Genomic DNA, 10,836 nt, shown 5'->3' on the forward strand with positions numbered 1-10,836 from the left:
TCTCGATGTGGAGGAGCAGTAGTTCTATTTTGAGTCTCTCCTGGATAACTGAGCCTCTCACCCTCTCTCTAAGGGAGAGTCCAGCTACCCTGTGGATGAATCTCATTTCATCCACTTGTATCTGCAATCTCATTAGTGTCCCTATCCAGATTTCATGGCCATACGTAAGGGCAGGAACGTAGACTGACCAGTAAACGGAGAGCTTTGTCTTACAGCTCAGCTCCCTCTTCACCACAATGGACCGGCACAGAGTCCGCAATACTACAGATGCTGCACCAATCTGTCTGTCAATTTCATGCTCCATTCTTTCCTCACTGGTGAACAAAACCCCAAGATACTTGAACTCCTCCAGTTGAGGCAGAACCTCACTCTTGACCCGAAGAGAGCAATCCACCCTTTTCTGACTGAGGACCATGACCTCAGATTTGGAGGAGCGGATTCTTTGCAACCACTTCATACTCAGCTGCGAACCGCTCCAGTGAGAGTTGAAGGTCACGGCAGAATGACGCCAACAGGAAATGCATCATTGGCAAGGAATATAGATGAACTTTCTCTGTAGAATAAGTAGACTGGAAACTCAGCAATAACAGCTCGTTATCTGTAGTGCAGTGATGCTGTTTAAAACATGGCCACCATTTCACCCAGTGTTTTTACAATCACTGCAGCCTTTGTGTCTGTTAAACAAATATTCAGAACATGTTCTTGCAGCCATATCTTAGTAATATATAATAAAACTTCCTTTCTAATTGTTCCCTTTTGACTTTATTTGCCAGTAATCTCACTTGTTGATTGACACAGGAAATGGTTTAGACACTTTCCCTTTTGTGTTTTGATTTAAACAAAAAAAAAAAAACTTACTTTTTTTTTTTAAATATTGTTACAGATGAATGTTTTATTACCTCCATTTGTTTACAGCAGTTGTTATTTAAATAATGGTTCCACCCCCTGCTTTTGCAATCTCCGTTCACCCCATAATTTATGAACACGCATTAAGGCACAACAGCATGAGCTTTCCGTTTTAAAAACCTAATCATGAAAGCTGCAGGTTCTTGTTGGTACACAAATTAAGCTGCAGAGGCAGATAACTTTTAACTGGCATTGTATGAACCCTCCAGCATCCTGTTTAAAACAAACAACATTCATTATTGGTGTTGGCTTGGCCACAAAATTTCTCTCTCGCACGTAAAGACCAGAGAGTTGGAAAAACAGGGAAACATCAAGGAATGTTGGGATTGTCCAGAAATATAATTGCTCAAATTTCTAACATGGATGTGAAATTGAAACACATTTTTATCAATAAAATTGGGATATAAGTTGTTTTTTTTAAGACACATTGACTTCTATGTGCCATGTAAATTGTGCGTAGTATGCCTTTCGGATATTGTGCTGTCTTAGTTTCATGATGTCCATTAAGAAATTTATGTCATTTTTCTTACAGTATAACTATAATTATGGTGACGTCTATGATTACAATTATGGTGAAGGAAAGATAACCACCGATGCTCCTCCAACAGAAGCAGCAAAAACTGAGGTAACCATTTATTACAGTATACTTTAGATAGCTGGGCCAAGAAAACTCTAAGTATATTGTACATACATGTTCTCTTCTAACGACACAACTAACTGAGCTTAGCCAACCACAGAGAGGGCTACAGCTGTTGACTGTAGTAATTATGTATTTATTTAAGGAATGTTTCTTTTACACCCCAAGTGTCCCTCTAACAAAAAAACATCTTCCTTTGCAATGATCAAGTAACTTGCTGAAGAACATTGTGTTGCAGGAACGTCAGTGCTATCTGAACTTATCGAGAAACTACATTTCTTGTATATTTTCTGCATTGATTTCAGACAAATGCTGGTGGGGATTATTACAATGGTGAGTATGATTACACCGCAGTGGATGGAAGTCAGCCTGCAACTCCAACCGAGTCGACCAGTAAAGGCCAGGTAACTTTTAAAACGTGTAACATTTGTGTGAGGAACCAGAGTTACTACATTTGGTCTAACCTGCTTTGAGCACGATGATGTGGTCATGATCATCATGGGTGAAACAGTTATTGTGAATGTTTATGAAGCATTCACACTATTGTGATCCATTTTTCTTCCGTACGTTTTTCGGCACGATTCTCGTCCTGCAGTTTTGAAGCTATTGCAACAAATTATGCATTAAAATGTTCAGCTCTTTCAGCACATTCCTTCTATGACTTTTGGTATCGGTGCAGCTGTTTGACATATTTAGCCTTTTCTGACATTTTATTTCTCATCGAAAGTGAACTGAGCTCTGTTCTGGTTCAGCTTCTTTCAGCTTCGTTGTGCAAATTTTAGCATTTTTCATCTACTTTCAGCTAATTGCAGCTGTTTTTCCAGCTGTTTTGTGCTCCTTTCAGATTCTTTCTGCTAACTACGTTTGTGGTTCTTCTAACTTCTTTCTGCTAATTTCAGCTTATGCTCCTATCAGCTTATTTCTGTAAGTTCTAGCTTTTTTTTTTATATCTCAGCTACTATATAGTTGTTTTTATACTTATTTAAGTTTTTTCAGTTAATTCCACATTTTTTGCACTCATTTAAACTTTTCTCAGCCTAATTCAGCTTAATTGGATGTAACTGGGATCCTGTGTATATAATTTCGCTCCACCACATGTATCACATGTGGTGTGAATGACAATAAAGAAACTCTGACTCTGACTTCAGCAAAAAATGTGCTCTCTCCACTTCCTTCTTGTAATTTCAGCTTTTTTTTGTCTTTGTTTTAGATACTCCTCAGCTGTTTTTGCTTTTTTCAAATAATTGCCACTTTTTGTGCAATTTTTTTTTGTTTCTTTCAGCCTACCAGTAGTTTGCCAAACGTGTTCTTTCCTCTTTGTTCTGCTAATTTAAGCTTGTTCTTTTTAAATCTACGTTTTAACTTTTTTTTTGTAATTTCAGCTGTTTTCAGATAAATTCAAGTTTTTTTTTTATAGTAATGTTTGCTACTTCAACCTAATTAACTCATTTATACTGATTTTAGCTTGTTATGCTCTTTTCTGATAGTTTCAGCTTTTTCTATTATATTTGCTACTATACAGTGGTTTTTATGCTAATTTTAGCTTTTTCAGCCAATTCCACTTTTTGAGCACATTTCAACTCTTTCCGCTTCCAGTAGTTTAAACTTCTTTTTGCCTTTTCAGCTACATTTCATCTGTTTTTGTAAATTTCAGCTTATTTTTAGCTGATTTTCTTTTTTTTTTTTTTTTTTGCTCATGTCTGCTTATTTAAACCTAATTCAGCAAATATGTGATCTTTCTGTTTTCTTCTGCTAACTTAGGACTGCTCTTCCATTTCAGCTACAATTCACCATGTTTTTAGCTAATTTCAGCTGTTTTTCTGCAAATTCTTCACCAATAAGCATTCACACATATTCACAGGACATACAATTTGTCTAGTTTTATTTATGTATTGTTAATCATAACATTAATAATTTTTAACCACTTTTTCCTCTCAGATTTACACTTATTTTAACATTTATTTTTAACTTTTTTTGGTCAATGGTTAAATATTAGAGGGAGTTTTACTTGTTTTGTCGAAAGAACACGCCTAAACATTGTTTTATTCTTTTGCACTTTGTGAAAATGTTTGTTTGTGTAACTGAGTTGCCTTGAGGCTGAAATGTAGCTGCCTTTCCCAGCAATCATCTAAATCTTGTGTATAAAATGTGAAGAGAAACCATTTTAAAGGTGTTAATATAACTTTTCACTAACTAAACCTTCATGTTCTTCCATCTCTTTGCAATGCTTGGGGTGATTCCAGAGCTATGGAGGGGAACTGGAGTACGACTACATCACTGGTGCAGAGGAGGTTGGTGCGGACCCCACTGTTCCCATTAAAGCTGCTGTTCCTGAGGACACCCAAGAAAAAGTGGATCCTGCTACTGATCTGTACGAGTTTAAGGAATACGACGTGAAGGAATTTGATAAGGAGTTAGTTGAGAAACCATACGACTATGGTGATTATGGAGATTATGGCCACGTTGATGCCAAGCCGACACCTGAAGCATACGAGGACTTTGGCCCTGGTGTTCCTGCAAAGACCGACTTCTCAGAGAGCAGTGTAAGTCTGAGCGGTGGTGGGGAAGTGGGGTCACAGTTAAAGAGGGAGGTTCACAATAGTGATGTTCAAGAATGTGAAAATATGTGAAAAATGCTGGTGGTATTTAACTGCTGGAGTGTTTTGGTGCCCCTTTTTTTTTTTTTTGTTGCTTTGAATGATTTCAGTTTCAGGTATTTGGCATACACAAGCAAGAAACACAAATACACAGAGGAGCACGAGCACACACCTTGTCTTCTACAGATAAACAGCTGTCAGCCCAGCTGTCGACACGGGGGGGTTGCGCTTTGTGACCTCTCCACCACATTAGCCTCTGATGTTTATCACATATGAAACTAACGCCGGATTTCCCCCCAACATTTGGCTTGGTTTATTTCATGACAGGGTTTTTTTCATTTTATTTGTTTGTCAAATCCATCTCTACATAAAACAAACTTGGCTGAGCTTGTGTCCATAATGGCTTGTCCTCTGCCATATATTTTGCCTCGAGATCCAAATTCTCAGAGGAAGGAAGTGACGTGGCCTTTATGCTGGCATGAGATCTGTCTGCTCTGGTTTAATCTGAACAGCTTTGTAGATTCTGCACACTTTGCAATCCCAGCCCCCACACTATGAATTTCTTATTAAGTACTGGTTTCCTCTCTGGGCTAAACTGTACAGTCTAGTGGGTTTTGGACACAGCGCTGTGGTTGGTTGGTGAATTCCTTTCTTGTGAAGTCATTGTATGTGTAGTGTCAGGTAACAACTTCACAGTTGGTCTTTTTTTGTTTTTTTCAAAGTTGGTCACTTCTTTGGTAACTTTTTCAGTTATGGATGCTCAATAAAATAAAATTAAAATTTTCTGACAAAAAAAAAGTGCTTTAAGTATTTATAATTATATAAAATCGCCCTCTTGATTTTTGTCGCATTGTGTTCTTAGCAGTTTTGTTAATGAATAATGCAACTGCTTTCAAATAAGACATAAAGCAGGACTTCTGATGTTCATTGTTCTCACTGTTTATTAAATAATGCCACCTAAATACAATTAAAAGTCTGTCATTGTATGGTGCTGAGATACTCACACGGTCTGTTTTATTTCCTCAGGTGACTGGGGGTCAGAGTTACTTAGGACAAAAAGGAGAAAAAGGTGAACCTGCTGTCATTGAGCCTGTAAGTACTTTCATGTGTCCTTATCTTTTTTTTATCAAAATAAAGGAATTTAAAGTCTCGTCAAAAAGCCAGACATAGAGAAATTGCTTTTATTTATTTCCATAAAAGCCTAAATTTGTCAGATCACAACCAATTTGACCCAGACGTGTAATTAAAATATCACATATTTGGCTCACATACAGTGCCCTATGTCTGACTGTGTGAACTAGATGACATATCTGAACATGAACAGATGTGTGCCTAAGTGCGTCATCTCATTTGCTCCACAAATGGTCTAAATGAGCACAAATTTCACACATTTTAGCCCCGATGGTGTCATGTCCTTGAAATATGCTTAGTTAAAAATATTCAACTTTTTTTTTCAAACCAAGCTCATAAAAATCTCCCAATATGGTTTCAAATTTAATTAATACAGCCATAACAAATGTGTGCTCTGGATGACAACTCCATCTAAAGGTGTGCTTGAATGAAAAATATAGAACCATTATAGTAAAAATAAATAAATTATAAACACCACTGTATACAATACAATACAATACAACTTTATTTATAAAGCACTTTAAAAACAACGCCGTTGACCAAAGTGCTGCACACTAATACATACAAGCACAAAAAGCGTAAAATCAACTGATACCGTAAAAGTAATGAATTGCCAAAATCATACAATGGCAAACAGTAAAAACAATTAAACAAATAACTTAAAAACAGTAAAACCAACATTTCAAGCTGAGTTAAAGAGAAGAGTTAAAAACAGGAAGTGAGTCATCTTGTCTGACCTGCAAAGATAACTCGTTCCACAGTTTAGAGGCAGCAACTGAGAACGCTCGGTCACCTCTCAGCCTCCTGTTGGACTTCGGAACGACCAACAGCTGATCTGCTGACCTGAGAGAGCGTGAGGGAACGGACAGCTTGAGCAGGTTGGACAGATACTGTGGGATGAGACCATGGAAACATTTGAAAACAAATAAATTAACTTTAAAATTAATTCGGAAATGAACTGGGAGCCGGTGTAATGATTCTAAAACCGGGGTGATGTGCTCTCGTTTTCTGGTACCAGTTAAAAGGTGACCAGCAGCATTCTGAACCAGCTGTAGTCGAGTCAGTAATGACTGGCTCAAACTGACATAAAGTGAATTACAGTAGTCCAGACGAGTTGTAATGAAATAACGGATTAAAATCTCAAAATGTGAGAGAAATGGTTTGACGTTGCCCAGTTGTCTCAATTGATAAAAACTAGACTTATCACTGATTTAATCTGTGCATAGTTGAAAATCAATGTCCAGCCTCACACCCAGGTTAGTTGCTGTCTCAGTCAAATGTTTTGTTAAAAGGACCCAGATCAGCATGGACTTTGAACCATCACTGGGCTTAAACAACAAGACCTCTGTCTTTTCCTCATTAAAATGCAAAAAGTTCTGTGACATCCATGCTCTGACTTCTGCCATACATTCCAGGAGTTGGTTCACGGAGTACTGTTCATCTTGCTTTAATGGCACATAAATTTGGCTGTCATCAGCATAAAAATAAAAAATAACACCATGTTTCCAGAGAATATATCCCAGAGGGAGTAAATAAAGAGAAAACAGAAGGGGGCCAAGTATAAATCCCTGAGGTACTCTACATGTGAGAGGTGCTACAGAGGACTCAACAGCACCAGTATGCACACAAAAGCTTCTCTCTATTAAATGATATCTAAACCACTAGCAGGACCTTGAATGCTCACCCAGCTCTCCATTCGAAACGGGAGAATCTGATGGTCCACTGTGTCGAAGGCAGCAGTTGCGTCCAACAGCATTAAACCTACACAGTGACCAGAGTCTGTGGCTAAAATAATCTCATTAAAATCTGGCATGAACATATCAGATTTAAAGTTAAAGCTAATTCAGAAATCTGAAACGTATCCAAGTAAATATAATGTTAAAATGGCCTATTGTTTGACTCGTGGACTAAACTGTGACATTTTAAGAGAAATTCAAAAACTTTAGATCAGCACTTTCAGATTTAGAAATAATGTCCATGACTTTCCTTCTCTTTTGCTCTCTCTGCTCACTCAATATTCTGTTGACTTTATCTAGTTTAAGTACATTTTTTTTAAATATGCACAAAGACAAAAAAAATCCATGCAATGTTGTATTTTTACCCACAATCATATTCAATTGATGATCAGCACCTTCCAGGTAAATTCTCCAAAAATTGCACCTTGTTAATCAGCTTAGGAGACACAATCAAATTAGCTTTTACATTAATTGCTTCTATTTCTATTTTACAACCTAAAACTAACAATTAAAATAATTAGTTTACTTTTTCAACAAACAAGCCGTGTATGGAGCACAACACACAGAGGAGCATTTCAGTCCAGGGTACGAGGGGAAAAGAGTTTGTATGATTCTCATTTTTGGTTTGTAGAAAGATAATTGACACAGATTAAAAAAAAAACTGGCTTATTTTTTTTACACAGCTATTAGGGTTTCACATCAATTTAGCATTTTTGTTGCACTGAAGGATTTACAAGACTATAAAAGACCCACATCACTACAGAAGTCCTGATTCTTTGCACATTTTCTCAAATGTGGAATTTCTTTTATCTTTTGAATAAATTCTTCTGTGAATGTGCTTTATAACCATATGAATCTCATTTTATTGTATTTAATGCAACTGAACTGAAAATGATTGTTTTAATTAAGATTAGCTCCCTCACTGATGGATTTAGTTTTGATCTTTCACACAGTGGCCACACACCAAAAAATCAACCAGTCTATACAAACACAAATGTCCTTTAAGCAACCATCTTAAATACATTACAAATAAACATTGTCTGACATTAGAGCCCCAAAAAACTCTTTTTTTCTGTACAGTCATGCTCTTATTTCTGTCACATTCACAAATTACAGCTTGCAACATCATATAACTGCATCACTGCTAATGCCTTAATCCTTCACCAAGTAAACCCCCTCAACTTTTAACCCAAAGCACAAAACTGCCTCTAGTTTTCCCTCCTACTCTTCATTGCTTGTGAATGTAAAGGCTGCCATATAATGCTACTGTATCAACATTTTTTTTTTTCTTTTTCCAGGGGATGCTTGTAGAAGGACCACCAGGAGCCCCTGGCCCAGCAGTGAGTATCACATTCCCCCACACTCCTGTCTGCTTCTCACAGATGGAGAACAGCTAAAGAGTGGAAAAATATATTTATGGAAAGATTGTCAGCCCTGATAGTCAGCGAAGCTTGAGTTGAGGGAAACTGTCAAAGTGTGTATTCGTGCATGATTGTGTGTACGTCTGTGTCTCTGTGAGCAGTTTGTGAGAAAGATGAGGGGTTAGGGGGGTCACTGTATTCTGAGCCTTATTTCTTTCAAACTGATGGTTTTGCTTCTGTCGTTGTTGGCCTCTGCCTGTAAAGCACTGGATAGGCTGACTGTGGTGGAAATGCTGCTAAGCAGTGCTTTGGGATCATATGTTAAGCGTATTTGTGTCTGGTTTTAGGGTGTTCCTGGTAACCCAGGATTGCAGGGATCCTCAGGTCCCCCAGGAGATCCGGGTGAGAGGGTGAGTGAACACTAAACCCTATTTCACAACCTATTCCAGATGTGGAAAAGGTTCTAACAGAACAGTAAAAGACACTGGCAACTATCAATTTAAATTAGTTTGCCCAAACTTATTTTTAGCCTGTACAAACCAGGTAGAAACACTATCTTCACTATTAGCTCACAATTATGAAAAACTTGGTAGTTATATATAATTGCTAACCAGGTACATACTGGGTACTTGCCTGGTACTTACTTGATACATACCAGGTTTGTACCATGTACATACCAAGTATTTATCTGGTATATACCAACTTGTAGTATACCATATTTTTATGACAATAAGGCACACTTAAAATCCTTTAATTTTCTCAAAAATTGACAGTGAGCCTTATAATCAGGTGCACCTCATGCATTCATTCTGGTTGTACTTGTGATTATTGTGAATGAGTTAAATAAAGTTTGACTTATCTGACTGTTTTGTTTCACTTAATGCACCTTATAATCCAGAGCGCCTTATGCATGAAAACAGACCCGTTCGTTGATATCGCACCTTATAATCCGGTGCGCCTTATAGGCCAAAAAATACGGTATATGTATTGCAACCAAAAACTGTATCAATGCAATATAATTAATGAGAGAGTTTAGCTCATCTTAATTTTGAAGCTGTGGTAAGAAGTAAGAGTTAGTTGTGTAGATACACCAACAAAGAACAGTTTAAAGAAATGGGGCTGTGCTGCTTTGGGATTGCTGAAAAGTTCAGTGACAACTCTGTAAATTCTGCAGGAGCCATGAAAGTCTCTTATTTTTCTGCTCAGTTGGATACCAGTCACTTATTTGATTCATTGTGTGACTCACCATAAACTGTTTCTTTGTTCTTTTGTTTATTTAATTTTTTTTTATATCTTAGTGGGTTTTTCTTTAATTAAATATATATTTTTCTCTCTCTCTTTTTGCAAGTGAATCTCCTCTTCAAACCAAAATCTGCCTCAATGGGCCTCCTTTAGCATTCATCAATAAAAAAATATTTCATTGTTTCAGAGAATCAAAGCGTTCAAAAAGATTTTATTCATCAGAAAGGGTTTTCTCGCTCCCCATTTATTTTCTGTGTGAGACTGTCGCTCAAGTCTGCCAGGAGTATTAAAGTGCCAGGGCTTTTTGTAGTCTTGTGGGTTTTTTGTTGCACAGTTTCGTCTTTGTGCTCAATGGAGGATCGGCTTGTTTGTCTCGGTTCTTTTGACTTGAGCACCACTGTTCCAGCTGTGTATTCTTCATTAACACTAGATGCCGCTATGCTCATGATCGCTACACTGGATGGAGTTGATAAAAAAAAAAAAAAAAAAAAATCCCCACTGCAGGGAATAGGTAAATGGAAACACATGGCATCAATTTCAGCCAGTAGGAGATTGTTGCACATGACAAGAGTGCTAAGAAAATACTGTTTTTCCAGGAAATAGTCTGCACTCCTAGGCTTAATCTAATTTAGGATGGCTTTTTTTATCAAAAGTGTGAAACTTTTTAGTTTTATTCTGTCATCACAAAGCATAAAGAACATTTGTACAATTGGAACAAGCCTCTGTTGTTCATGGCTTCATGCCATACAGGTTGCCACAAACCTCAGACTACATTTTGTTTTTAATAAAGGAATTTATTCAGATTCAGCGTTTAATTTAGAAGTCAGTTTTTTTTAATGCATGCAACATATTTGGAAGCTAAATACAAATTATTTGTTTTTGTTGTAAATGTTTTGTCTGTAGAGTTGTGTCAGGGCTGGTCCAAGCCTCCATGGGGCCCTAAGCGAAATTTGGTTTGAGGCCCTCTATTTCTGCTAATAATGTGGATTACTGCAATCAAGAGTCAGATGATCAGATCATTCACCCACCTAACATAAACCCATTGCAACTCTGACAGCCCTGTTTACATTATCCTATATGTATCATCTACCAGAGGTGTCAAACCCATTTTCATTTGGGGCCACATCAAGCACATGAATGTCATCAAAAGGCCGGACATGGCAGAATGTATTGATAAAACTACATATTAACAAACTGGTAAAATATAACTTTCTCTGCATTTGATG

The 10,836-nt window shown here is 37.2% G+C and overlaps 1 protein-coding gene across 1 annotated transcript in view; it reads left to right on the forward strand.

Annotated features, from left to right (window-relative positions):
• The window catches only part of LOC119415217 (collagen alpha-1(XI) chain), a 90,797-nt gene that overhangs the window by 24,136 nt on the left and 55,825 nt on the right, over positions 1-10,836 (forward strand). Inside the window, exons 6-11 of the mRNA XM_037682375.1 lie at positions 1,439-1,531; positions 1,849-1,947; positions 3,787-4,086; positions 5,167-5,232; positions 8,306-8,347; positions 8,716-8,778. Coding sequence (XP_037538303.1) covers positions 1,439-1,531; positions 1,849-1,947; positions 3,787-4,086; positions 5,167-5,232; positions 8,306-8,347; positions 8,716-8,778 — 663 coding nt within the window. The remainder of the gene's footprint in view (positions 1-1,438; positions 1,532-1,848; positions 1,948-3,786; positions 4,087-5,166; positions 5,233-8,305; positions 8,348-8,715; positions 8,779-10,836) is intronic.

Source organism: Nematolebias whitei, chromosome 9 (assembly GCF_014905685.2).
Source record: "Nematolebias whitei isolate Nwh7 chromosome 9, NemWhi1, whole genome shotgun sequence".
Lineage (NCBI taxonomy): Eukaryota > Metazoa > Chordata > Actinopteri > Cyprinodontiformes > Rivulidae > Nematolebias > Nematolebias whitei.